This window comes from Syngnathus typhle, linkage group LG11 (genome assembly GCF_033458585.1).
Source record: "Syngnathus typhle isolate RoL2023-S1 ecotype Sweden linkage group LG11, RoL_Styp_1.0, whole genome shotgun sequence".
In the NCBI taxonomy this organism is placed as follows: domain Eukaryota; kingdom Metazoa; phylum Chordata; class Actinopteri; order Syngnathiformes; family Syngnathidae; genus Syngnathus; species Syngnathus typhle.
This window is the reverse complement of record NC_083748.1, coordinates 14,550,414-14,575,876: the sequence shown is the minus strand read 5'-3', so window position 1 is coordinate 14,575,876 and position 25,463 is coordinate 14,550,414. Positions and strand designations below refer to the sequence as shown.

General features: G+C 48.8%; 6 protein-coding genes across 26 annotated transcripts; 1 reads left to right on the top strand and 5 right to left on the bottom strand.

The window, feature by feature from the left end:
* Window positions 1-545: 545 nt before the first annotated feature.
* On the bottom strand, window positions 546-1,547 carry tp53rk (TP53 regulating kinase). Its single transcript, XM_061290853.1, has 2 exons — window positions 1,285-1,547; window positions 546-1,070 (listed from the first exon to the last, which is right to left on the bottom strand). Exons 1-2 carry the CDS (start codon window positions 1,508-1,510, stop codon window positions 586-588), a joined length of 711 nt encoding a protein of 236 aa, XP_061146837.1. The 5' UTR covers window positions 1,511-1,547; the 3' UTR covers window positions 546-585.
* Window positions 1,548-1,576: 29 nt separating this feature from the next.
* On the top strand, window positions 1,577-5,716 carry slc2a10 (solute carrier family 2 member 10). Of its 8 annotated transcripts, XM_061290832.1 has the most exons (7): window positions 1,577-1,871; window positions 2,148-2,273; window positions 2,454-2,524; window positions 3,179-3,306; window positions 3,408-4,826; window positions 4,901-5,036; window positions 5,149-5,716. In XM_061290832.1, the coding sequence occupies exons 4-7, from the start codon at window positions 3,303-3,305 to the stop codon at window positions 5,231-5,233; spliced, it is 1,644 nt and encodes a 547-aa protein (XP_061146816.1). In that variant the 5' UTR covers window positions 1,577-1,871; window positions 2,148-2,273; window positions 2,454-2,524; window positions 3,179-3,302; the 3' UTR covers window positions 5,234-5,716. The 8 variants fall into 8 exon arrangements, with proteins under 8 accessions (XP_061146816.1, XP_061146812.1, XP_061146815.1 ...); XM_061290831.1 differs by lacking the exon at window positions 1,577-1,871 and having other exon boundaries at window positions 1,967-2,273; XM_061290830.1 differs by lacking the exon at window positions 1,577-1,871 and having other exon boundaries at window positions 1,967-2,378.
* Window positions 5,686-10,951, bottom strand: LOC133162004 (casein kinase II subunit alpha). 12 transcript variants are annotated; one of them, XM_061290845.1, is made up of 14 exons: window positions 10,790-10,945; window positions 9,853-9,961; window positions 9,512-9,753; window positions 9,319-9,430; window positions 9,151-9,252; window positions 9,004-9,054; window positions 8,644-8,703; window positions 8,500-8,583; window positions 8,204-8,314; window positions 7,926-8,027; window positions 7,708-7,808; window positions 7,461-7,609; window positions 7,232-7,321; window positions 5,686-7,077 (listed from the first exon to the last, which is right to left on the bottom strand). In XM_061290845.1, exons 3-14 carry the CDS (start codon window positions 9,610-9,612, stop codon window positions 6,968-6,970), a joined length of 1,173 nt encoding a protein of 390 aa, XP_061146829.1. In that variant the 5' UTR covers window positions 9,613-9,753; window positions 9,853-9,961; window positions 10,790-10,945; the 3' UTR covers window positions 5,686-6,967. The 12 variants fall into 12 exon arrangements, with proteins under 12 accessions (XP_061146829.1, XP_061146825.1, XP_061146820.1 ...); XM_061290841.1 differs by lacking the exon at window positions 9,853-9,961 and having other exon boundaries at window positions 10,790-10,951; XM_061290836.1 differs by lacking the exon at window positions 9,853-9,961 and having other exon boundaries at window positions 9,512-9,636; window positions 10,456-10,950.
* Window positions 10,952-12,770: 1,819 nt separating this feature from the next.
* LOC133162006 (transcription factor 15-like) lies at window positions 12,771-15,282 on the bottom strand. Of its 3 annotated transcripts, none has more exons than XR_009716160.1 (3): window positions 14,328-15,135; window positions 13,283-13,447; window positions 12,771-13,051 (listed from the first exon to the last, which is right to left on the bottom strand). XR_009716160.1 is itself a non-coding variant. In XM_061290849.1 (3 exons), exons 1-2 carry the CDS (start codon window positions 15,096-15,098, stop codon window positions 13,382-13,384), a joined length of 837 nt encoding a protein of 278 aa, XP_061146833.1. In that variant the 5' UTR covers window positions 15,099-15,139; the 3' UTR covers window positions 12,771-13,051; window positions 13,336-13,381. The 3 variants fall into 3 exon arrangements, 2 of the variants coding, with proteins under 2 accessions (XP_061146833.1, XP_061146834.1); XM_061290849.1 differs by having other exon boundaries at window positions 13,336-13,447; window positions 14,328-15,139; XM_061290850.1 differs by having other exon boundaries at window positions 12,771-13,447; window positions 14,276-15,282.
* Window positions 15,283-16,994: 1,712 nt separating this feature from the next.
* LOC133162497 (transcriptional repressor scratch 2-like) lies at window positions 16,995-21,475 on the bottom strand. Its single transcript, XM_061291709.1, has 2 exons — window positions 19,432-21,475; window positions 16,995-18,294 (listed from the first exon to the last, which is right to left on the bottom strand). The coding sequence occupies exons 1-2, from the start codon at window positions 19,625-19,627 to the stop codon at window positions 17,552-17,554; spliced, it is 939 nt and encodes a 312-aa protein (XP_061147693.1). The 5' UTR covers window positions 19,628-21,475; the 3' UTR covers window positions 16,995-17,551.
* Window positions 21,476-21,631: 156 nt separating this feature from the next.
* Window positions 21,632-24,769, bottom strand: ube2v1 (ubiquitin-conjugating enzyme E2 variant 1). Its single transcript, XM_061291710.1, has 4 exons — window positions 24,622-24,769; window positions 23,736-23,884; window positions 23,167-23,292; window positions 21,632-22,975 (listed from the first exon to the last, which is right to left on the bottom strand). The coding sequence occupies exons 1-4, from the start codon at window positions 24,641-24,643 to the stop codon at window positions 22,832-22,834; spliced, it is 441 nt and encodes a 146-aa protein (XP_061147694.1). The 5' UTR covers window positions 24,644-24,769; the 3' UTR covers window positions 21,632-22,831.
* Between the last annotated feature and the right edge of the window lie 694 nt (window positions 24,770-25,463).

Sequence of the window (25,463 nt, the reverse complement as noted above, 5' to 3'; positions counted from 1 at the left end):
ATGTTGTCGCCTTTATGTCAAACCCCACGGAAACATTCCCCTTTGATTTGTGTGTGTGTCTCTCTCTCTCTCTCTCTCTCTCTCTCTCTCTCATGCCTTAAGACTTATTTGTATATAAGAAAATCATTTGTACATATTAAAGACAATTGTGGTTCATGACATCAGATCCAGTTGCCAAATATTTGATGAAACTTTGAATGGAATTTGAATTGTGTTTTAAGGTCAAAATGGGTCAAAGGTGTGATTCGGAAGTCTTTTCAGTCGAGACACATGCATAGTTTGCAGTGCAGAACAAGAACTAATGTTTGCTGTTAGTTGCAACTAATGTTGTTTTTAGCGGCTGGGGCTTTTGCAAACGGGCCATATTTTCGTCCATTCGTCCCGGGAGACTTTTCACATTCAAAACGGAGGGTTTCTGAAAAGTGGAGATTTGCCAATATTGCCGTTTGGCTGTTTCGGCGGTAACCGGAGATTTAGGTCCTCGCTCTGCAACGTGTGCGCCTCACGTGGCGCAGCGGTCACATCCAATAAAGGGATGAGCAAAATGGATTGACTTTTTTTATTCAAATATTTGGCTTCAGCCTTTCATCCCACCATAGACCTCTTTCTCCCCCTCAAACGAACTTCATCAAGCTTTTGAATGACTGCTTGTGATTTTTTGGATGAGGCTGTGTAGCTCTGGAGTAGCGTCTCAAACAACGCCTCTGTGTTGGGATGAGTACTGAGGAAAGCTTTCTCCAGCACATACAAATCTACCCCCTTATCCTCGGCCAGCGTGGAGATGTAACTCAAACCAAAGTCGATGAGGACCAGATGGGACTGGCCCTTGTCCGGTGGACCGCTCAGCAGCACGTTGGAGGTGGTAAGGTCACCGTGGATGACGTCTTGGTCGTGCATTTTGGCCAAGATGTGACCCATCCTCTTAGCCAGATGCTCCAGTTCAGAACAGGAGGAAGCGGACTGCTGAGCGGAAGCAATGTGGTCACGCACTGTTGTCGAAGCCTCAATTTCCTCCATGAAAATGCAGTGGGAGGTGTAGTCCACAAAGTACACGACGGGAGCTGATATGCCTGCAAGCAGAGCATTTGGAGGAGAATTCATGGTCGAGAAGTTGGGACGAAACATGAAACATGTATGAAAACAAAAGTGTGTACTTCAGTTAAATTGGAGGCTTCCCTCAATCGATGGGAACTCTTCAATGACTTTGCTCATTGAGGCGGCGGCGGGGCGGGGCGGGGCGGGGCGGCGCCCTGCACCCTGCGCCAGTCCTGTGCCAGTACTTGCCTGCTCTCCGGCAGCGAAGAATCGAACGAACCTCTTGCACGGTTCGACGGTGTGTCAGTTTTTCGTCCAACACCGCGTGCCTGTAACGTTTCGGGAAGCGTTCTTTCACGATAGTCGGCTTCCCTAGAAGCACAGCCCGGTATACTCGCGCTTCAGCGCCTTGCTTTAGTAGCTCTGCAGTCGTGAGAAAGTCGGGCATCAGCAGCATGTTGCTTTGACTTGACATCTCTTTTCCGGCTTGGCTTCTTCGGGGGTTTTAAATTGCCTTTCCGGTGTATTACCGCCACCTACAGGACGACTAAGTCCACTACGAGTTCATCAGTCTCTTAGATGGACGGACGGATGGATGTTTATTCATTTTTATTTTCCAATGAGTGACACATTCTTACGTTTTACAGTATGTAATAGTTTTATAGGATATCCTGTCATAGCACATGCAAAAGCTGCAAAGGCAATGACCGAACAGGTGAGACGAGAGTCTAAAAACGAGTTCATCACCTCCGTCATATTTACTTTCCAGCTCATAGTTGTCATACCGGACGGGGCACTTTTTCTAATCAAAAGCCAAGAAGGGAATACATCATGAGGTAGGGAAAGGTCAAATGTTGTTGATGATGATGATGATGATGATGATGATGATGATGATGATGATGATGATGATGATGATGATGATGATGATGATGATGATGATGATGATGATGATGATGATGATGATGATGATGATGATGATTTCTGTCTACAATGTCCTGGTGGGAGGGGGTCACCAGTTGCCACTCGGCGGTGGTATTTCAAAACAAAGTTAAAAATGTGTTGCACGTTTTCAGTGTATGAAATTGCAGCCTGGTTTCTTCTGCATGGGTTAGGGTAAAGGCAAAGGTAGCATTGGTGGGGATAGGAAAGGCTCTCCACGAACCAAATGAAATGGAGCTCGTTGATCAGAGCCTGGCTTGAAGAGGGCGGGATAGCGCGTCAACTTGGCACAACCCACGGTGAGGACAAATAAGCTAGTTCATCTTCAACGCTTTGTGTTGTGAAGGGAAACCAGACAGCTTTCCAAACACATTTGGGATCGACTGCGCGTGACAGTAGCAGGAGTAACTTCACTCACTTTTCCTGATTTGTCTTTCTCGATCTCCAACTTCACGTCTGTGCATGTGTCTGCCACGTAGCGTCAACTTTTCTGGAGCAGCGGCGGCGGCGGCGGCGGCGGCGGCAGCAGCAGCGGCAGCAGCAAACTCCTGTGAGTTGTTCTGCTCCCACCATGCACGGTCTATGCGAGGACTCCGTACATTAGCGTACATGAGTTGGTTTCACTTCACTTCTCGCTGCAGTGCATGGCATGCGCGCTCGTGTGTTTTGTGTCTTTTTGTGCGTGTCTGTTTTCGACGAGGATGTTTATGCTTTGACAAAACAATTCCGTCCACCTCGAGCCAAGAGAAGAACCAGTCAGGTCGCTCATTTAGTAACTCCTTTGAAGCATCATGTGCTTTGGGCATGTTCATCAATCAAATCCTTGCGAGACGGATACAATTAAGCTGCCTGCCAAATTGTCCACTGGTTGTTCGACTGTGCATGTGTGCCCTGCATGCGACTGGCTAGACTGGTTCCGCTCGGCCGACCGGCACATGTAGACCACTATCAGGTCGTGTAAACCCAAGGACTCGTTTGATTTGAGTCTGCGTATTGGTTGAAAAGCAATTAAGCAAGCAAGCAAGCAAGCAAGCAAGATGAGGGTCCCTGGATTTGCCTTGCATTTTCTTGTGCATATCTCAAAAGGACCCAGTAATTAAATCACAGCAATCAACAAGGGGGTTGTCATGGTGACACTTGAGCACCACACTTACACACTGACTGACTGACTGACTGACTGACTGACTTGGGCTCATGTGAGCAGGATTCCGGGCCAGGCGGCAGCGAGCGGCGATGATTTCCTAAGGCGGAACTTGATTTGTTTGAGCGAAATGTTGCTTTGGAGCTAAGAAGCGACACGGCTGCAGAGCACTTCTAACGGGCCGATAATGGGTAAGCAATGTCTCTGTCCGTTTGAAAGCACTCGCTGGCCATTGATGTGAACAGATTGCTGCAAACCGACGCTTGAATCATCCTTTCTGATATTGTTCTAGTAGTCACGTGTCTGGTCGTCATCCTAGGTGGCTCCGCCCTCCTGTTTGCCAGCGCCTCGTCCACGCTGGGAGGCCTGGTTTTCGGTTACCAATTGGCCGTCATCTCGGGCGCTCTGCTCCAACTCAAGAGCCAGTTTGGACTCAGCTGCATTCAGCAAGAGCTGCTGGTCAGCTCCTTGTTGGCCGGAGCCCTGCTGGCCTCCCTGCTGGGAGGAAGCTTGATCGACCGTTACGGCTGCAGGAAATCCATCCTGCTCAGCATCGTCCTCATGCTGACGGGTACTTTGCTCCTACTGGTCAGCTCCTACCAAAGCCTTTTGTTGGGTCGCTTGACGGTGGGCTTTGCCATGTGCCAGTCCTCCATGTCGTGCTGCATCTTTGTGTCGGAGATGGTGAGCCCCGAGCGGAGGGGCCTTTTGGTGACGCTGTACGAAGCCGGCATTACCGCCGGCGTCCTCTTCGCCTACACCGTCAACTACCTTTTGGTTCGTTTCCCAAGCGGCTGGAAGTGGATGTTTGCCGTCGCCGCGGTGCCCACCTTGATTCAACTCGTCTCCGTATGCGCCCTTCCGTCGCCAGCGTCCCTTCCTTCCCAAACGACTCTTGCGGCTGGAGATGAAGCTTGCTCAAATGGCAAGAAGGCGCAGTGCGACATCTCGTACCTTTTCCGGCGCCGAGACAACATGCGGACCCGCACGGCGCTAGGGCTGGGACTTGTGCTTTTTCAGCAGTTGACGGGACAGCCAAACGTCCTCTTCTACGCATCGACCATATTTCACTCGGCAGGATTTCACAGCGACAATTCTGCCGTGCTGGCGACGGTCGGGATCGGAATCGTCAAAGTGGCGGCCACGCTGGTCTCCGTGGCGTACTCGGACAAATGGGGCAGGAGGCCTTTGCTCATCGGCGGATGCTGCGTCATGGCCTTTTGCCTGATCTGCGTGGGACTGCTCGGCGGACATCGGCTAAACCGTGGGGCGCCGGCACCGGCGAGGCCTTGCGGTTGGGGGCCTTCCGTTGGCAACCGCACCGGTCCCCTTCTTCATCTGCCGGCTGGAAATGACACGGCGCTTCTCGCTGCACGGCTTCCGGAAAGCCAAACGGAAAGAGCCGCTACGGAATCTTCTCCCGGCATCGGGGACCAAGTTTTCAACTGGATCATTGTGGCGTGCATGATGGGGGCAGTCAGCGCATACTCCATTGGATTTGGACCCAGTCTGTATAGGGTTGCAGCGATCTATCTCAAGCGTAGTTTTGTGATCCAAATGCTAAATCCTCTTTGTGTGTTTGCTCCAGTGACCTGGCTCCTCCTCAGCGAGATATTTCCCGCAGCCGTGAGAGGACGAGCCTTCGCGTTCGCCAGCTGCTTCAACTGGAGCGCCCACCTTTTGGTGTCTTTCACCTTCCTGGACCTTTTCAGTAAGCTCCCATGATCCCTGTATTGGTCAAATCCATCTGCAATGTGCCTTGTTGCCTTTTGTGGATCTGGTCAGATGCGTTGGGTCTGTCTGGAACCTTTCTTATGTACGGGATGATGTCAGCGGCGGCCGCCCTTTTCTTCTACTTCATGCTACCCGAGACCAAAGGCAAGACGCTGGAGGAGATCGACAGGGAGCTGCGCTTAAACAGGTGCTTTGCTCAATCGCCATCTAGCTGTGTGGCAGGCAGGCGCAATGTTGAGCTGGCTCGCTCACTCACTCTCTCTCTCTCTCTCGCACGCTCGGCTTGTGTTTCGGCCTAGATTTCACCACCCCACTGTGGACTGCTGTGACCTCGTCAGACAAAGAACTTCCCTGTCAGACTACCAAAGAGTTGTCTGTCAATGAAGCGGTTGAACCGGCGGCAGCTTTTCACAATACTGTCATGGCATTCTTTCTCGTGTCACACTGGAAATGTGTCACATACTCTGAACACCAAGAAGCTTTTATTTGACTAGAGAGGAATGATTTGAAATGAGACAGGGTCATGGTGATTGCTTCTTCTATTTGCTGTTACCTTTTTTCCTACTGGATGTCAATTCAGGAAACAGACCATTTACGTATATTGAAGTGAATTTGTGTCAAGGTTATTGGGAATGGGTTAGAGAAAAACATCTAGGATATGACTTTATTTTCACACCATTTTTCCTATGTCAAATTGGATTACTGTCTGCATGATTGACCTTTCTTGTACTTAGTTCCTATTTTTTGGAAAACACCTTTCAAATCAAGTTGCTACCTACGTACCTACGCATTAACAATTTGACGTGCATAATCTCCAACATGAAAAATGCACAGGGTACTTAATAAATAACTGTTTATTTACACAAATATTTGCAAATACTTGTCTTCTACATAAGAACATACAAATATATACAGTGGTGTAGTGACTCAATGTACACACTTTGATTTATTTGCATTTCCATGTTTACAAAAAATGTACAGCAGGGTCAAAAAGTTACACCATCAAACTGTGGCACAAGAACACAGGAGACCGAGATCCTTCAAGTGCTACGCTTCGGCACGGCAGAGTCACACCAGACGACACGACACGCGCTCAACTGCTGATTCCAAATGAACTCACCTGTCGACAATCGTTCCTATACTCACTCGCATTGTCAACCGTTGGGGGCTTGGCCTGGTTTAGCATGGCATAGCCACAAAACCCGAAATGCTAACTACTCACCTGCCATGCATAAAACTCTGTTTTGTTCACTATACATTTGCACCATCGTAAACATCCATCCCCCAGTGTATTCAATTACTTTGAATCGTCGGTGCAGTGCCCAGGGCTCGAAAGCGTGCCGTTTTTGTCTCAATTGGCAACTCCGCATCATCCATCCATCCGTCCATCCGTCCATCAGTCCATCAGTCCATCCGTCCATCCGTCCATCCGTCCATCCGTCCATACATATACGGGACACAAATCTTTCTGGCCATCTGTTTTTTGTTTCTTTTTTAACACAGTTTCCCCGCAGGGAATGAGCAACTGATTTGCATGAGTGTTTAAAGACCTTTGTCTATTGGGATCAAACCCGGTTTGTTCTTTCAAATAAACAGGGAAAAACTTTGGTCAAGGAGCTACAAAGCAGCATTTCTCAAGACATCCATGACTACTCGTATTTAGCGGGCCGCGTCCAGCGTCACCCATGAGGACACTTGGGTCGCTACGGCTCCACGTTTTTGCCGGACTAGCGACTGTCGCTGCATCCGGAGCGCAAAACGGCACCAGACGCAATTTGTTCAAAGTTATCCGAGGCCAAACCGAGTTAATTGGAGGTTTGCTTCTTTTGGTCCTGACGGCAATCACCTTCTGTCAAAGTACTTGTTAAAGTACGACATGAACAAAACAACCACGGATTACACGGCCGTTGCCCTTTTGAATGCATGGCTGCATTTTAAGAAATGAGTGACTTTCGTCCACACAGGACTTTCATTTTGGATGTCACGTGAGCATGTTCGGCTGAGATGAGGAAGAAGAATCAAATCCCCCCCCCCCCCCAAAAAAAAAGTTTGGATGAGGCTCGGCCACACAGAGTTTGGATGTAGATGTGTTGCACCTGTCTGTCTCCATTTGAATGGTCACTGGGGGGCTCCGGCGGGCACCGGGGAGCTCAGAGTGTTGCTGGCAGAGAGGACGGGCGAGCCAGTGAGTGGGCCCAGGGCAGTAGAGGCTGGCAAGGCAGAAATACCTGCAATGGCCATAGCAGCAGTTACACCACCTGCACTTTGCACAATCCACTGTCACGACTAGGAAACAACACTGAAGTTGAAGACAGGAAAAGAGGATTTCATTTTTTGAAATGGACCATTGCTGACAGTTTTCTCACCCACCCACCTACCTACCGGTGATAATGCTGGCTGTGCTAACAGCAGCCGGGTTCCCACCGGGTAGGTTGGCGACTCCACCGCGAGACTGCTCCTTCACTATAGGGACTAAGGGAACAACAAAAAAAACAATGCTATGTCATCCAGCTTATTCCAAAAGGCATCTTTCACCTCACCGGTGCAGTGGTTTTCATTGCAGTGTTTAAAACCCCAAAAAGCAATTCCCCTCCTTAATGGAAGCGCTTACAGAAGTAGGGATGATCCATGGCCTCGCGAGCGGTCAGACGGGCTTGATGATCGTAGCGCAGCAGCTTATCCAGGAAATCCAGAGCTTCGGAGCTGACCAGATGCTGGTTTTCGCTGTGGACGAAGCGTTCCCATCGCTTACGGGAATGTCTGGAGAGAGAGCGCACGAGAGAGAGCGAGCGAGGGCGCGTCAAAACATACGCTGCGTGACGGCAGATATGAAATTTGCAGGGAACTGGCACCTTTACCTTCCGAGTATATCGTTGAAGCGAGGCTCCAGCTCAATGTTGTATTTGTCCACATAGTCGTATAGATCTTCCGTTCCCAAAACCTTGGCTATTCTCACCAGCTAGAAGAAGACAATACACCCGATCCAAATGATTGTGATCCAGCTTCTGCAGACCATCAGATGTTTTGCAAGATGACGCGAGTTGCCTAGCCGCGCTTTATTTCATGCCTCCATTACCTGGTCATAGTTGTCGTAGCCGTGGAAGAAAGGCTCTTTCCTGAAGATCATGCTGGCCAACATACAGCCCAAGCTCCACATATCCAGACTATAGTCATACATCTAAAACACACAGATGGCAATTCCGCTCAACGGGAAATTGTGGGCGGAAGGGCCGTGGGCGCAGCGCACACTGGTCGCCGCCGGGCTTTTTTTCTTTGGTGGGCAAAAACATTCAAATCTAACTTTGTAAAATTGTCAAAACAAGGATACGTTTTCCTTAGCAATCTCAGCTATACCTGATAGTCCACCAAGAGCTCCGGTCCTTTAAAATAGCGTGAAGCCACTCTGACGTTGTACTCCTGTCCCGGGTGGTAAAATTCTGCCAGGCCCCAATCAATAAGACGTAACTACAGACGCATACAATCAACAGTTGTCACGCAAATATGACCAAGGATCAGACTGAAGAAGAACATGTTTTGGCCTCTTGACTTTTGTTCCCCGTCATAAAATGAGTTCCGGTTGGTTGGATGGGAGGATTTGTTTTTTGAAACACTGATCACCAACGTCAGGCGGCAGCTGTCGAAGGACTTACCTTGCGGTGTTCGTGATCAATCATCACATTATGTGGCTTGACATCTCGATGCATGATTCCCATACTGTGGCAATAATCCAAGGCCTGTTGAAAAAAGACACATCAACTCCCACACTTGGTGTGGAGAGAAAACATTGGACTCACCTTGAGGATCTCGTACATATAGAAGCGGATGTCGTAATCTGTCAACGTTTGGTACAATTGCTAGGGATCACAGCAAAGTCATTAGAAAGAGCATCACTCATTCAACCATTCCAAAATGGTGGAACTAACATTACCGTGGCTCGTGTATCTGTTCGCCTAGTTATGACCGCAAGTGTGATTGGTACAAAAGTAAAAATGGTGTAGTATACAAAAGTAAAGGATTTTTTTTTTTTTTAATCAGAGCCAAAAGCATAAACACATCCATCCATCCATCCATCCATCCATCCATCCATCCATCCATCCATCCATCCATCCATCTCTAATTAAAATGTCATTTGAAAAAGATGAAAAACTTCTCACCTTGAAGTCGGTGTTGTTAACATGTTCAAAGACCAAGGCGGGTGTACGAGACTGACAAAAAACAACAATGGTGCACGACAACCCTCCAGGTTAGAAATAAAGACACGGGAATACGTGTTCTTCGATGACCTCAAATTACATACTTACCACAGGGTCTTTGACAATATCGATAAGGGAGACAATATTCGGGCCTCCTCGTAGATTCTCCAAAATCTTGATCTCACGCTTGATTTTCTTTTTCTTCACAGGCTAGTGAGACACATCCATTTTGTTGGTGGACGACAGTAATGGAGGCAAGGAGGACATCTTATTTACCTTGAGGATTTTGACGACAATCTTTTCATTATTGGTGATGTTGATGGCCTCAAAGACTTCACTGTATTTGCCACGGCCGAGCTTTCGCACCAGTTGAAAGTCATCCTGGTTACTGTGAATACATCAGTCAGACGGATTGCGCATTTCCGGCGCCGACACGGTCGACAAACGGGCGGGCGACGAGCACTTTTACCCCCATTCCACGACATGGGATTCGTAGTCCCAGTACTCTCTCGGCCGGTGAGTGTTGACCTCGTTGTACACCCTGGCCCGGCTCGGCACAGGTCCCGACATGTCCGACAGCTTGGCGGCTGGGCTCTTTCGGCAGCCAAAGAAGCAAAGGTAAGGGCTGTGGCTTTTGACTGAAAAGGGGAAGGGGGTACGGGGGGGTTATTGGAGGACAAGGGAGGGGGCACCAGGGGCATGTGGTCGTCGCTAGGAAAAAAGACAACAGTCATGAACTGCAGACAATGACATACATGGCTGCGATGTACAATCCAGATCATTATTAATGGAACTCGCCATCACAATTACGTTTGGCGTGCAGGCTATCTACTCGTTTCAATGATGGATTCCTTTGTTCATTTCTTGCTCGGTCTCCATCCTAGGGGTGGAAGCACTCTTCTTTGATGCCTTCCTTGTGCTACAGATGTAAACAATTCCGAGGAGTCTTATACTCTATTGCTATTAACTAGGAATAAAGAGACAGGTCAACTTCTCGTGCTGTTAAAATGGTTAATAATCAGAACGCATGTCATTAAATCCAGATCTTTCAACTTTTGGGACTAAATAGATTGTCGAAAACGACTAGCTTCTGCAGGTTCATATGGAGTGAAGCACATCACTCGTGCTACATCGGATTGTGCTGTTTCATAAGGGAATAGTCACTTCTTTTTTATTTAATCACAAGATCACCACCGTTATAACACACGCACGCACGCACACACTACAGTAGTGACGTGCACATTCCGGCCGAACTACTCTGGAGATCAATAGGCATATATCTGCTGTCGTAAAAAAAAAAAAAAAGGATACTCCAGACCTAGCAAATAGGTCAGTCAGTCAGTCAGTCAGTCAGTCAGTCAAACAATGCCAAAATGTTAATCACACAACGAGAAAGTCTAGCGCGTCGCTTACTCGGCTTGTGATTAGGGTTCGTTCGTGGTTCGTTTCCTGCTGTTGAGTCTCACCATTAGATGCACTAGAACTCACAGCTGAAGAGAAGTTGCTCATTGAGCTATTCTAAACGTGCATTGTGAAGCTTATGTGTTGAGCAATGCAGAACGATAAGATTTGAAAGAACGTGTTGGCCCGAAAGATGGTTGGCATAGTTTGGACTGCGAACAGAGGGTGTAGCTAACTCATCCGTGTTGGGCGGAGCCTTGACGTTAGCAACCGAGCCTTATTACATGGCAAAGCCGATGTTTTATCGTCCACTATTGAGTGGTTTATATCATCAGTATATATTTACCCCCGTGATTAATGAGGCGAACGATACGCTTCTCCAGAAATTCAGTAGTCAATCCCAATGGGCAAATGGCGAAGCCTCGCCGGTATGTATGCCTGTTCTGAAGCGAGATTTCTGCTGTATCAGAGACAACATGGCAGACCGACCGCGGCGCCTACGTCACCAAGTCCAGCTACGGAAGCCGCAATGGGACAAGCATCTCGAGTCGAGTCGGCAGCGATGCGATGGTTTGAAAGTTTGCCTCATTACGTCAACAAGTGCTGTCCAAAATGTAGGACTCCAATTTAAGATTACGAAATAACAAGTTGAAACACGTTGCCTGGGGGACGGACGGACAGAGTTTTGCTTGCTGTCTGCATCAATCAAGCTTTGCAGTGTAGTCAGGGTTCAAAACAATAGGACAAAAATCACAATAGGAATGGGAATTGGATGAAGACTAAAGGTAAAACGTCACATGACCCTCCCATACATGATTAGGAGGATGTTTGGGGCAGTTGCTTTCAGCGAGGCTATTCAATAAAGTGTACTCTTGCTGATTGAGGATATCCTCTATACCAGGCGTGTCCAAGTCCAGTGTCCAAGTCGGCAAGGGCCGCCCGCCCGCCCGCCGTCCTGCCGTCCTGCCTCTTTTCCATGACTCCCTGCTGCAACACAGCTGATTGAAATGATCGATGCTTTTTGGATCGCACGCCAGCTTGCGTACTGTATCGCGAGCGTGACAAAGAGAAAAGCATTTTTGCAGCCGCTCCGAGTGATGTCAAAGCTGGCCCGGGGCCAGGATCCCAGGCCCCACAGGGAGGGGTTCAACTGGGTCAAGCCTTTAGGATGTTTCCTTCCTGTTCTTCTCTGACATCTTCCTGCTTCAGGATACCTCTGGGACTCATGAAGCAACGGTCCACCTGGCTACAAGATGATCGTGAACAGCAGCTTCTCATTAGCTCGTAGCACAGACAGGTGACAAGTTTGAAAGGGCATTTTGTTTTCTGCTTTCAAACCTTCGATCCATGGAGCAAGACTGTTGCGATGAACAATATTATGACATAAGCAAAGACCCTTTCACACTCCAGTCAAAGCCAAGCACGAATAACTGAAGAGTCTTCCCTTTGAAACCAAAAGAAGCATGGTTTTGAAATGCAGGAGGAGGTACAAGCACCAGTGCACGAGTTCATTTTTGCCGGAATGACTTCTAGCTAGTGGGATGAATATGGTTTCAGTTTTTGGAAAATGGCCTGAGCTAAGATTCAAGCGAAAGGCCTTAATCCCATCAACATTATGAGGGTACTATTGTAGAGTCTCCCATTTCTTTCCTTTTCTTATTTGCTGCATGACCTGAACAGCAGCTGTGTCACATATTAGCTGTGACTGTTGTGTAGTAGGGAGAAGCCAGGCATGCCAAAGACCAACTTGCTGGACAATGTACCACATCTCATTTGAAGATTCAAGAGTTTTTGCAGCAACCGAGGAAGACTGTTGCTACTCCATGAGTACGCCCAGACTTGTGGATGTTTTTTTTGGGAGCTTTTTGGCATTGGTCCAGCAATGTAGTCATGTCCCTCCCACAAGTAATCATGGGCCATCACAATAGATGGAAGAAAGCTCATTTGTGTCTTTCCTGTTTTGCCAAAGCTGACACTGATTCCGATCTTCTTAAATCGGTGCTCAACGTGAACTACCGCCCCAAAAAGCACGTTGCTTGTAATATATTTCACAGCAGTACATACGCTACTGCTAAAAGAAAAGGATTCCACAGTGGCTTCCTTTCTTGTGATTCTTTAGCATGACACTTGATTGAGGAGCTTACTGGAATTGCCCATGCAAGTTCTCCCCCGATGAAGACAGTCATACTGAAAAGGTCCAATGTGGAAGTGCGTGTACTAATTACACCTGATGACTTTGGGGTCCAGAATTTGGGAATAAGAGTCAATCAAATGTAAGAAAAGAAAGACAGCGAGCTCTCTGAACACAAAATGAAATGTGGACCCCGTTGCTGCTTTCCACTACAAGATTTAATAGTTCTTGAGCAAAACACAGTCATCAGTAAGAAAAGCTTACAAAACATCGTGATCAATCAACAATCAGACTTGAATGAAATGATTTCATCCAAAAACACCACACATTATAGGCAATGTCAATTTGTCAAATGAATCAGCAGAAAATGGGGGGAAGAAATCAAAAATATCTGTTAGTTTGCATGATTTTCTCATCAGGTTGTCTGAAGCCATGAGCAACAACAAACAAATCCATCTTGGAAATTGGCGTCTGCTCCTAGTTTTGCAGGGAAAAAAAAAAAAAAAAACATTCATTGAGCTTTCTTATCCTAGGGCACTCCGTGAATACGTTTGAACATTCCTCATTATGAACAATGCGTACGTAGTACAAGAGCATTTGACAAAAGTTGCAATGTTTGACAAATAACCATGAACAAATCAGCAAATGATGTTGATGCTTTATCTCATATTAATAATACGTCATATTATGAAGCATTAACATGCATACCTGAGCCACAACTCTTGTTTGGTGAAGAAAAAAAAAACATTCAAAAGACTCACAGAACAGTCTTTTGTGGTCATTGTCAGTTCCAGCGAAAGGAGAGTTTTATCGAGAATGTATTTTTCTCGCTGGCCCTCCGAGCATTTTGACACAATGTCGGCTGTCTTTAACCTGGAAACAAAGAAGGATATGGCTGTGAGTCACAAATGGAGCAGGGCGACCAAGTGCAGCTTGGACCAGCTCCGTTTATTGTAGTAAACTCAAAAGACAGACTCGGCAAACTGACGTGACTTAACAACAAAACTAACAGGACGGACTGACTGACTGACAAAAAATGTGCAGCAAAAGACAGGACCCAAACAAACGTCACGACCGCGAGCTTCAACATCAACACAATGCTCTGACAGGGAGTAACACACAGACAGGACTTAAATACGCAACAGGTAACAAAAGGCAGGTGAGAATGATCACACGGATCATGGGCACGAGGGAGGGAGGGAGGGGGGGAGGGGAGGGGCGAGCACACAGACACACGGACAGAAACCACGGACATGATCAGGGACACAGCAAAACTGCGGACGAGACATGACACAGTCAGTCTGTCTGTCAGTCTGTCAGTCTGTCAGTCAGTCAGTCAGTCAGTCAGTCAGTCAGTCTGTCAGTCAGTCAGTCTGTCAGTCAGTCAGTCTGTCAGTCAGTCAGGTGATCTTCACAATCATTTCAACAACGAAAATCTACATAATGCAGAGACAAAAGTCAATCTTTCTTTTCAAGGATATGTGCGCTGCATGTCGAAAAAGAAGAACTCACGAGGGACAATGCTTGTAATATATTTCATTCTATAGTCTATCATTACTGTCATTGAAACATGGAGGTGTTGCATAAAAGATGTCTTTCCAAATGTCTGAAAAGGAATTCATCATCATCAATCACACATCTTCTTTTGAGCGGGATCCAATTGGTATCGAATGCGTCATCAGTACGCAAGAAGTTGCTGACCTTCTCCTTCAAAAGTTTGGTGAGCCCTGCTTTGGCCAATGGAACCGCTTACTTTGCGCTGTTTGCTGAGGCAGAAGGTGCAGATGCTCCGGGGCTGTCCGGAGTCTCCGCTGGCCCTCAGACACGGAGACGCGCCGTGAGGAGCGCCGCGAGGAGCGCCGCGAGGAGCGCCGCCCCTGCCGCCGCGAGGAGCGCCGCCGCCGCCGCCGCCGCCGCGAGGAGCGCCGCCGCAGGAACGGCCGTCCTCGTTCTTCTCGTCGTCGCCCACCACCTGCAGCACATTGGCCAGGTGCGAAATATAGCTGGACGCCAGGCGCAGTGTTTCAATTTTGGACAGCTTTCGGTCCACCGGTTCCGTAGGAATGAGCGTCCGTAATGCGCTGAAAGCCGTGTTGACGTTCTGAGTCCGGTGTCTCTCTCTGGCGTTGGCGACGTTTCGCTGCTCAACCACGACCACCCCGCCGATGCCGGTGTCGGTGCCGGAGCCCGGTGCTGCCGCCGCCGCGCAGCACCCATAACCCTTGTCCGTGCTGCCTTCGCTCTCGCTGCGGTTCTCCTCGTCCTCGTCCGACGTCAGGCTCAAGTCAACGGAGAAGGCGAAGGAATGAGCCGACATCGGCCTGAGCATCGTGAAAGCCATCATTGGTGGCTGGCTGGCTGGCTGGCTGGCTGGCGCGCGATGACTGGAACACGGCTCTCTCGCTCCCTCTCTCTCGCTCTCTGGCTCTCTCTCTCTCTGGCTCTCTTTCTCTCTGGCTCTCTCTCTGGCTCGCTCTCCCCCCCCCTTCTTCCCATGCACTGGTACAACAACAGCTGCATGCATGGAGACAGAAGCAAACAAGTACTCGGCCGCCAAATGTTTGCTCAGACGCCCGCCCGCCCGCCTGTTTTCACGTTTCATCAAGATAGAAGGAGTTGTCGGATGCAGGACGAGATGAGGAGCTGTCTTGACTTGGCTTGGCTTGGTCTTGGCGGTCTTGGCGGGCGGGGTGTGCTTTGCGTCGCTTCGCTTCACTTTGGGGGCCACGCTCGCCCCCATTAGGAAAAGGAAGCAGATCTATGGAGCCCTTTGGAGTTTTCCGAAACAACAATGTTGGCAGCACGGCTTAGCCATCAAAAAATAGAACAACTTGCCAATCAAAGCGAATGAGCGACGCACGGCACAATTGTCAGAGGTGAGCTGTGGATTTTTCATTTGGGCTAATGGCTTAAGAGCCCGGGGTAAATAAACAGTCGGCAGATGCCAAAGGTGACCGCGTCTGAACTTTCTCGGTGGAAAGTGAACAAATGGCTTCCAGATTGAGTGCGTGCCGTGCCTTCACAGCGCCACATGTCGGTCGGCCGGCCGGCCGGCCGGCCGCACATGAAAGCGGACCATTGGTGGCCCCAGCGGTGGCCCCTGGCCTCCAGCTCAGCTGCACTAACAAGTGTGACCGACCTATGCGCAAGCTGGCCTCATAAAGCGGGAGGGACACCGCCGTGTTTTGGCACATTCGGCCTGCCGGCAACACGACCCCGCTGCACTTTCCCTCCCTCTGTGCCTCCCGTCACGTCGCGCTCCGGAATCGTAAATACTTCACCCCCGCCCGCACACGTAGTGACTTAGCGGAATGCCACGAAATGCCTGCTGAGGTGATTCCAGTCCTAATGAAGTGTCGCCAGCCATTTTGTACGGAGGCCCAGTCTGCACATAAGAATGCAATCGGTGGAATCTGCAACAGATATTTTCCAAAGCCAAATCAGTCACCTTTGAGTAGCCCTGTTTGCGCCACAGGCGGCCGCTTCTTGCTCCTGGCCTGATGAGCATCTCAACTCCCAAGGAACATCCAGTCAGGTAGTTGACTTCATGAAAGCCGGCCTGCAAGCCGGACGGCCAGCCAGCCAGACGGCAGGCCGGCCAGACGGCCAGCCACTCTGCAGTCCACTTTTTGGTGCTTCCCCATGCAGAAACTGAAAGTGTGCTTCCTCCAAAGCCACCCGGGATGCCCGAGTGAAGGCTTTTGCTGATAAAGACCTTCTGGCATTGCTGAAATCTACAAGTCGCTCATTGTCACGGCTGTCCGACACGCATTGAGGTCTGACGTTGCTCTAAAAAGTCTCATCCGCTGCCTGTCGCGGTTGGACGGGACAGTCGTATCCTCTCCGTTGATTGGCAAAGAGCCAGGCAGAAGCCAAAAAGGTGATGTGCTCCTTTGCCTGTGCACGCACAGGAAAGGCTCAAGTCATTTTGGCAGTCATAGTACTTTTTGTCAGTCGGAGTCCATCCAGTACATTTACACTGAGTAACTTAGTACGTGCACTGTGTGCCGACTACGGTGTTCAAAATAGCTGTATGAGGTCTGCTGAGACGCATACTTCTTCTTTCCCCTGTGGCTGCTGAGGTCACTGAGCGCTTGGTCTAGCTTGGTCTGGACCAGCAGGCCCAGTTCTCACGACTCCTGACCCGGCCAGCATGCTTGATGCGCTCGCTCAGGCTGCGGCAGGCACTTTGGCCGGCCGGCTGGCCGGCCAGGTGTTCCCGCTGCTGGCAGGAAGGCGCAACCAACTACATAAACATCCTGCAAATATGGTTCAATAAAGAAGAAGAAAAAGAATCAAAGGAAAAAAAATCGATCCATTTAGCGAGCTATCTGGCTAGCTGGCTGGGTAGCTGCCTAGCTATCCGTTTAAGCAGATTTTTTATTTTTGGTGGACCATCAACCAGACAGATAGTTCCTAATTCCATTTGATCACCTTTATTGTCTTCAGACCCAATAAAAGACCCACAGCAGAATATTTTTGGTCTTTTGTTGGCAACAAAACAGTTGACGGCTTTGACAATCCAATAAGTCATAATAAATACAAATAAATAGTTGAATAAATGAATCTTTCCATTTTCTAGACTGCTTCTCCTCAGTAGGGCTCATTTAAGAGGCGTGTTTGTGGAATGCGGAAGGAAGGAGTAAGCTACAGCCTCACAACGGTGGCCGCTCGTTCAATGCCTCGCCCTGAATGGACCGCATACAAAACCAAATCATCTTTCACTGATGAAACCATGTTTGATGTGGAATTATTGTCTAATCAATAAATAAACAAAGGTACCAATTCAATCAAATTCTTGGCGTAGAATTGCAGACTAGTTTGAGCGCTTGCCCAATGTTATTGCATGTCGATATAAAAAGGATGCCCGCATGCGACGGAGGGAGATAGGGAGGGAGGGAGGGCTGTCCGCGGGGGGGCGTTTCACAGTCAGTCAGTCGGCCAGTCAGTCGGCCAGTCAGTCAGTCGGCCAGGCAGTCAATGGTCCGAGCCGCACTCATCCTCCGCTGGACGGCACGCCGACTCGTAGTGCTTGTTCAAGTAAGACTTGAGCGCAAAGCTTTTGCGGCAGCGTCGACACGAGTAGCGCTTGAAGGCCGAATGCGTCTGCATGTGGGCGCGCAGGTTGGAGCGGTCGGCAAAGGCTTTGCCGCAGTGGGCGCAGGCGAAGGGTTTCTCGCCCGTGTGGGAGCGCATGTGTCCCCGCAGGAGCCAGGGCCGGCTGAAGGCTTTGCCGCACAGCGAGCAGCCGTGCTTCAAGTCGTGGGTGAGCACGTGCATGGATAAGGCCGGCATGGACACGTACATTTTGTGGCAGGTGGGACACTTTCGGGCTTGCCGGCCGTCCAGGCTCCGATGCGTCTGCTTGTGCCTGCTCAGATTGGACGAGGTGGCGTAACATTTGCCGCACTCGCCGCACGCCCACCGGCGGCCTCGGCTTTTGGATTTCAATGGGCGGCCCGCCGACCTTTCGCCCTCGCCGCCGTTTGATCCACGTCCCCGCTTAGGTCTCCGGCCGGATCGTCCGTCAGAGCCCAGGAAGGCGCTCACGTCCGACTCCGCCGAGGTGTCGGAGGCCGGGCTGCGTGGATCGTACTCGAGGTCGGAGAATTCGTCCCCGCTGCTGCCGCCGCCGCCGCGTCCTTGAGCGTACGATGCCGCGGCTTTGGACAGCTTGGTGGTTTGCAGCACTGAAGGAGTGATGTAATCATGGATGTAGCCTGGGGAAATTGATATTTTATCCAATGAAATAAATGCAGAGACAATTTGAGCCAACACAGGAAGTGATTTGTGCGAAGCAGATTGAGCAGGCTTGAAGAATGAAATATGGAGTCCTTGTCCCAATCAACAAGTGCTCTCCAAAAAGTCACGTGCTCCAGAGTTTAATCACAACGAGCCTCGCCTCGCCTCGCCTCGCCTCGCAGTAGAAGCCCCACCCTGGCTAAATCACATCATTGGCAAGCTGTGATATTTTTTAGCGGCTTCGTGACTATGCTAATGGGGCAACTGAGTGACAGGTGTTTTGGCAAAGGGGGGGGGGGGGTCCGATCTTGACGGCAGGCCGTAGTTTCATCGAGCCCCCACTGCCATCAGCGCAAAACAAAGGCGAGCAGACAGCTGGCACCCTGAATCTATCTGGGGGACAAGTCATTCAACCAATGGAAAATCTCTCTCTTTCAATGGCCCTCCCTTCCTCTCTCACTCCCTCCCTCCCTCCCTCCCTCCCTCCAAGATATAGCCGTGCTGTTCATCTCCCAAATATCAGCCATTCAAATCTGCTGCTCTTCATGTTGCATTTGATTGGATTACTTGTAGTAAGTAGTGCAGTCTACGAATTTTGCCTCCTTCTCCATCACATATGGATTGTGTTGCTGCATACCTACTCCCTGTGGCTATCTAACATCCTGCACAATCAGATGGTGAGATGGAGGGAAGGGGGGATGGGAGGGAGGGAGGGAGGGAGGGGGGGTAAGAGGGGAGGGAGACTCAAGGGCATCTGCACCATTTGAGTTCCATTTCTATTTGGACGTGACAAGAGTTTGTGTTGGACTGTCGGTCTGCCCCATTCCCACGTATGTGTACTGAAGTGCATAGCCCAGCATTTAAGAGCCATCATTTAGCTAACGCCAAAGACAGCTGTTTGATCTAGTTTGGCTATTAATCTGACTGAGACAGGATGACCTGAATACTATGAGGGGTCCTGAGTTACAAAACAAGACATGGGCTTTACAAAGCTGCCCGGAGAGGATTTGAGCTTCTTTCCCACACTGGTTTAATAGCAAATGCGAAGGGGGGGGTTTCACAAAAACATTTCCTACGACACCTGTACTCATAGAAAAGTGGAAAGAGAAACTCACCCTTTTCAGTCAAATGGAACGCCAAGTTGGTCGCAGACTCTGTGATGCTATGTCTCACCGAGTACGAATCATTCCAGTGCTGCTCACTCTGCTGCTGCTGCTCCTGCTGCTGCTGCTGCTGCTGCTGCTGCTGGTGGTAGTTTGAAGGCGGCCAGTCGGGACCCTTGGCTTGCTTCACCAAAAAGGAGCGCGGCATTCCGAAAGAAAAAAAGAAAAAGAAAGAAAAAAAGAAAGAAAGAAAAAAAGAACGAAAGAAAAAAAGAAAGAAAAAAAGAAAGAAAGAAGGAATGAAAGGGGAAAAAACGTTAAGTCTGCCAAGTTTTAGGTTGCTGCCCAAACGCTAAATATAGTGCGCAAAAAAACACTTCAAATGCCTGACAAGCTCAGCTTTGTAGGAAAAGAAGAGGAAATGTGTTTAAAAAAAAAAAAAAAACAGCAGAAAGAGAGACAGCCCAGACAGGATGGAGATAAAGATGGAAAGTGGTGCGGAGGAGACAGGGGCAGCGAGAGAGAGAGCGAGAGAGCGAGAGAGAGCGAGAGAGCGAGAGCGAGCGAGAGAGCTTGCTGGGGGGCGGAAGGCGGGTGGATGACGGGCAATAGATGCTCAACGATCTGAGCTCAGCATTACTACATCCAGCCTTTCCTTTTAAATGTACATATGTGGTGCCCAAAGATCAGGTGGTGAGTCCGCGAAGGGAGCTACTTAGCATTAATCCATCAAATATCCCAAGGGACACACATCAAATTACCACCAGGCTTCTGTGCTCGCTCGCTCTCTCACGCACGGACGCACGCGCGCGCGCGCGCGCGCACACGCTTATCACATCCTCCCCCTTAAGTCCCCACCGAGTGGAGACAATAGTGGTGCAGGAGCATGTGGCTGACAGTACACCAAACATCTTGTCTGCCATTGTCTCTCAATGAAGTAGCTAAGACAGTTGGTAGCACAGCCATGACCTTCCTGCTATCCACTCACTTTTCTATTGGAATCTGAAACTACAAATGACCCTTTTTTTTTTCTCCTACGCCGGCAGGGGCGTCCAACTCCTTTTTGCCGTGGGCCGCATCACAATCATAGTTTGCATTTTTGAACTCCACAGTTGTCTCACATAGGAGCTACTGTCTGGTCACAAAGGGCAGCAGGGAAAGCAAATCACTCGAGCGGACACAAATGAAGACTGTGAAGTCGCTTTTAGGAAAAAGGGCCTCTTTGAGCAAAGGCCAGCAGGAGGAGGTCAACTCTCTAACTCCAAACCACCTACTGCCTGCCTCTTCAGGCAAAGGCTAGGAGAAGGCAACGCTGGCTCCAAATCCTCTTTAGATCAAGGTTACCACCTACGAAAAGTAGCCATGCGAGCACTAACAAGACTTGCGTCCCTCCCGGCAGCTATCGTCTGCTGGGCAAGATGCATTTGCGCTGCTTGTTGGGGGACTCCAAATGAGGGGCAGAAGGTTGATGCGGGGGGGGGGGTTCTCTCATCTTCACACCCTCTTTGTCTCCAGGCCATCTGCTGGGGGTTTCTAGTGCGTGCGTAACGTGATGGTTGCAAAGGCCATTCCATCACCTTGAAAGGATGCCCACTATGGAGCCACACATGCAGGATCAGGTGAAAGGAGCCAAGCCATTGATGTGAACCTTTCATAAATGAAGACCCAGCACCCAACGCATGACACTGAATTCATGTCAAACGCAGGCGGAAGTAAGCTAATACTCGGTTCAATCACAGAGCGCAAAGAAGCCAACGGAGCCTGTCCAACTGGGTTAGCAGGATGCCACTCCTCTTCCAACTGGAAACGCACGCACCTACTGTCGTCCGGAAATGGCGTTCAGCAGTCATCAGCTCTGACCTCCCATCAACGGACAGCTTCTTCACGGCTCCGCTTGTTCCTCTTGACATCGGAAGGCAGATGAAATTGGCCGCATTTTCGCAAAGCAAGCTACTCTCATCACGGAAGTGCAAAATGTAAACCTCGTTCCTCTTTGGTGACTCGATACGAGGGATGCCAGTCTAAAAGACGCACAAAAGCAAAAAGTGGCAACACAAGATGGCTGCTCCGGCCGGCTTCACCTGCAAAGGGCCCAATTGTTAGTTCCTATAGTGTCCGTTGGAGAACACAAGCTAGGCATCAAATTGGATGTCCAACAGCTAAGAATGACAAAAAGAAAAGATTGCATAACGGTATCACTTTGAGTCTGCTATACTTGGTCATGCATTTATTGGTTAAGGGAAGAATTGTCGCAACTCAGCGGTACCGCGGAAAAATGGCATTTTCATTTCATGGCTCTGCTCACTTTTCGGACTTTTGTCAAGACTTTGCGACTTACACACATCACTCGACACACACTGTATTGTTGGGAACACGCCGCCAGTGATAGAAATGTCTCGTGGTCTGAGCTTTTAGCATTTGCTTGGAAAATCACCATACACCAAGTGCAAAAGTCAGAACATTTAATTCAAACAAAGGTCCCCGTCCGTCACCCTGATTGACTGTTCCTGTTACAAAATAAACATCCAAAGCCATCCATTGCTTAGTGGCAGGCAACTCAGAAAATGACAGGTGACTGACTACTGCAGGGTGCACACACGCTCAGCCCAGAAACCCCCCGAAGAATAGAAAGAAAAGTTTGCACAAGCCACTGTAAAGTGGCCATCTGGAAAAGTTACAAGCATATATATATAAATATATATATATATATATAAATATATATATATATATATATATACTGTGTTCTCCGCAGCCGTAAGCCTCCCCTGTCCTGTCGCACAGCTTGCTCACAATGAGTCACCATCACAAAGCGTTTGTTATGACACACAAGTCTTGCCGTGCACGTTGCCTATTAATAGACTGGCTTGAACCAGACATGCACCTCGGACCAACTCATTCACATCTTTGGGTTTGCACGATGTGGGGATTTTGTTCAAGACTCGTTTGGCTGATTAGACTAAGTGTGGTTTAGGATATGGGAATCTAGGTGGGAGCAGGAGCAAAACAAGTTGGCTTTGTTATTTAAAAACAAAACTCGGAATGGGCTGAAACTACTGATGGAACCGCAGTACAGTGTAAGCTATGAACAATTTAGTATTGCAACAAATAATCAGTATGCCCCCCCCCCCCCCCCCCCCCCCACACACACACACATGCGCACACACACAAAAACAAACAAGCCAAATACACAGTAGTTTGGGGATTGTAAACTCAAGGTCTTCCCTGTGGAGCAAAATGGCTAACTGGGCCAGGAAATCAGCTGTATTAAGATTATTCCCGCTCTTGTTTGGAATCAATTGACAGTTGTGCTCTAGCCAGTGTCGAATTTGTGGAATGGAATTTGCTTGCCTGTGTGTCTGCTTCTTTGTGTAAGTGGATGAGCGCAAGCAAGCAAGGGACAAGGGCACATGCATCAGTTGTACATTTGGCCTTCAGGTGGCTGGGAAAGCTTGTAGTTCTCTTTCATTGTCATGTGTTGTTTGAGCTCCGTGAGCACCATGCGCATCGTGTAAGTGTTTTTCCATCTGCTCAAGCGGGGCAGGGCCTTAATGTCCACCTGCAAACAACAGCAAAGCATGGACGGGTTAGGTAAGCCATCATAAACGTTTGCTCAAAAGGACGGACGGACGGACGGACAAGAGACGGTGGAGTCACACTGCAGACTGGCGTGTGCAGGTGAGAATGGATACATGTACAGCTTGTGCGGGCGCGCAGCACTAAACACCATGGCGAAAGCTGCATACTTACAACGCCATTCGATGTATGTACTCCAACCATGTTGATCTTGTGCAAAAAACGTACATGAGGAGGATGATCTGGGTATCTGGGTCCACATTCAATTTTCAGACAGTATATTCTGCCTTCATAGACGGTCTACAAACAAACAAACAAAACTAGGGTCAGAAGCTGCACTGATAACATCGAGGACTCGGATGGTGAGGTGAAAACATATTCACAATTACCATGACGACAATTAGCAGTGTTGTACGGCTGTCTAGAATGTGACCAAAGGCACCAAAAACAACCTTTCTTTCTTCCTCAACACCACGCTTGCTTGCTTGCTTGCTTGGTTCAAAGCCCAAACCTTGTTTATATTGATAGAGAAAAACGTAATTTCGGTCTCTTTGTGTGTTGTGACATGTGGAGAGATTGACAATAAAGCTGACTTTGACTTTGACTTTGATTTCGACAGTATCTAATGAACATGTTACCCGGGTGGGTCATTTGAGAAGGACTGGCATAAATCGAAATCAATGATACGGTCATACTTGCTGCATGCATGTGTGAAGTAAGTAAGTACGAAAGACAAGTCTCACCTTGGGGGGGCCGATGATGGTAGCATTCCATTGAGTGAGGGTCATATCGTCGTCGTTGACGAGGCCCCAACTCACCGTGCCGTCTCCCACTCCTTTCTGACCGTCGTCCAGTTCTTCCAGCAGCCGGAAATTACGGGGAACTACCACATCTTCACACGCACACACAAATACAGACAGGTCTTACTTGTTATGCCAGACAATATGCACCAAAGGAAGGGCTTGCGTTATTCACACAATGGGGATCAAAAAGGATACGCGGCCATGATCAAAATCACACTGGGCACGTGACACATTTCAAAGCTGTACGTGTCAATAATAATGATTGCGAACGTAAGGTCAAGATCAGGGTCGGTCGGTCGCTCGCTCACTCTCTCTCTCACTCACTCACTCTCTCACTCACATGTTGTTGTGGACGCTAAACACGGTTTCGGACTATCCTCTCGCGGAAGGATTTCAGGTTTACTCGTTTTACGGTCAGCTTTAGACAAGTCCACCAACATCATTTGCCAGGAATCTTCCAACGTCTTTGAACTTTTCCCCCATTGCCGTGCTGTCGCAGACGTTTATCGCTATGCAGCATGAAATGAAGCAAACATTATGACGACTGTGGCAGCGTTTAGCTGCGTTTACGTTTTTAAAAATGGCCTTATTCTCTGATCCGGCAAACCTGGCTCATAATGGCTCAAAGGTTGGGGGCCAGTTTGCTAGTAGCTAAGCTATCAAGTACCAATGCGGGCGGGTATCAAGCACAACGGCGAGAGTCCAAAGCACCGAGACCTCACACTTCAGATTGTTAAGCTATCTTGTTGATAGAAAAGCCCAACATCTCAAAGTCAATAAAAAGACATTGGCTGTGCTATGGGAAACGAAAAAGTGAGCCGCTTACTTGATCCGTGTGGACACGCCATCTTGGTCACAGTTTCTCGGTTGCGCGCACGTACGATGTTGAGTACGTTATGGAGCGCGCGCGCCCGCCCGCCCGCAGGCCCGCCCAGACCAAACCAACAAGTGTGCACATGAACGCGTTGTTTATTCGATCGTCTACCTTTCCGCCCTCGCTGCTACTTGCGTGCTTTATGTTTAAAGAGGTACGTTTTGTTTTGCTGTTGCTTAGTTTAAATGTCTACACTCATTAATATGTGGCTCATCCACTAACATTGAAATTAGAACACAGATAGATTCCCCCCCCCTCCCCAAGCAAACTTTTGTGGTATGCGAACGCCGCCTGCTGGACACAATTAGACAGCACCATGCGAAAATACAGACGTTTTAATAATGTTCTAAAAATATAATGATCAAAATAATGTTTTACTTTGGACCGGTTGCCAGCCATTCGCGTCCAAGTCTCCTGCCATGTTTTTGGAACGTGGCAAGAAAGTGGATTCCGACGGAGCAAAGTTACGCAGGCACAGGGAGAACATGCAAACTCCGGAGGTGGAATCATACCCGCTTCCTCTGAACTGTGAATGTTAAGCAGTTCATCACAGTGCCTGTGTACATACATTTCTGCAGCACCATATTTTCAAATGTCATTGAGTCACACCTTTTCAATTGATTTTCATGATTATTCCATAAATGAACACCTTTGACATAGACACACATTTGCTTTATGTTTGCTCATAAGTCGCTAATAACAGCAGACATTTCTTGGCAAAATTAGAAAACAAGCCCTGAATGTGAAGACTGATATTGATGATATTGCTGTGATTCTGAATAATGAACATCGAA

Coding starts and splice junctions, on each gene's coding strand:
- tp53rk (XM_061290853.1), bottom strand. CDS start 1,510: ATGTCAAGTCAAAGCAACATGCTGCTGATGCCCGACTTTCTCACGACT. Junction 1,071..1,284: donor TCTTCGCTGCCGGAGAGCAG/GCAAGTACTGGC, acceptor CTCTGCTTGCAG/GCATATCAGCTCCCGTCGTG.
- ube2v1 (XM_061291710.1), bottom strand. CDS start 24,643: ATGGCGTGTCCACACGGATCAA. Junction 23,293..23,735: donor CCATCATCGGCCCCCCCAAG/GTGAGACTTGTC, acceptor GTTTGTTTGTAG/ACCGTCTATGAAGGCAGAAT. Junction 22,976..23,166: donor TACATACATCGAATGGCGTT/GTAAGTATGCAG, acceptor TGTTGTTTGCAG/GTGGACATTAAGGCCCTGCC.
- LOC133162004 (XM_061290836.1), bottom strand. CDS start 10,551: ATGAGCAACTTCTCTTCAGCTGTGAGTTCTAGTGCATCTAATGGTGAG. Junction 7,809..7,925: donor GCTACGACAACTATGACCAG/GTAATGGAGGCA, acceptor GTCTTCTTCTAG/CTGGTGAGAATAGCCAAGGT. Junction 7,078..7,231: donor CACAGCCAGCATTATCACCG/GTAGGTAGGTGG, acceptor TGGCCATTGCAG/GTATTTCTGCCTTGCCAGCC.
- LOC133162006 (XM_061290850.1), bottom strand. CDS start 15,176: ATGAAACGTGAAAACAGGCGGGCGGGCGGGCGTCTGAGCAAACATTTG.
- LOC133162497 (XM_061291709.1), bottom strand. CDS start 19,627: ATGCCGCGCTCCTTTTTGGTGAAGCAAGCCAAGGGTCCCGACTGGCCG. Junction 18,295..19,431: donor GTTCCATTTGACTGAAAAGG/GTGAGTTTCTCT, acceptor CAATTTCCCCAG/GCTACATCCATGATTACATC.
- slc2a10 (XM_061290827.1), top strand. CDS start 2,437: ATGTGTCTGCCACGTAGCGTCAACTTTTCTGGAGCAGCGGCGGCGGCG. Junction 4,827..4,900: donor CACCTTCCTGGACCTTTTCA/GTAAGCTCCCAT, acceptor GGATCTGGTCAG/ATGCGTTGGGTCTGTCTGGA. Junction 5,037..5,148: donor AGGGAGCTGCGCTTAAACAG/GTGCTTTGCTCA, acceptor GTTTCGGCCTAG/ATTTCACCACCCCACTGTGG.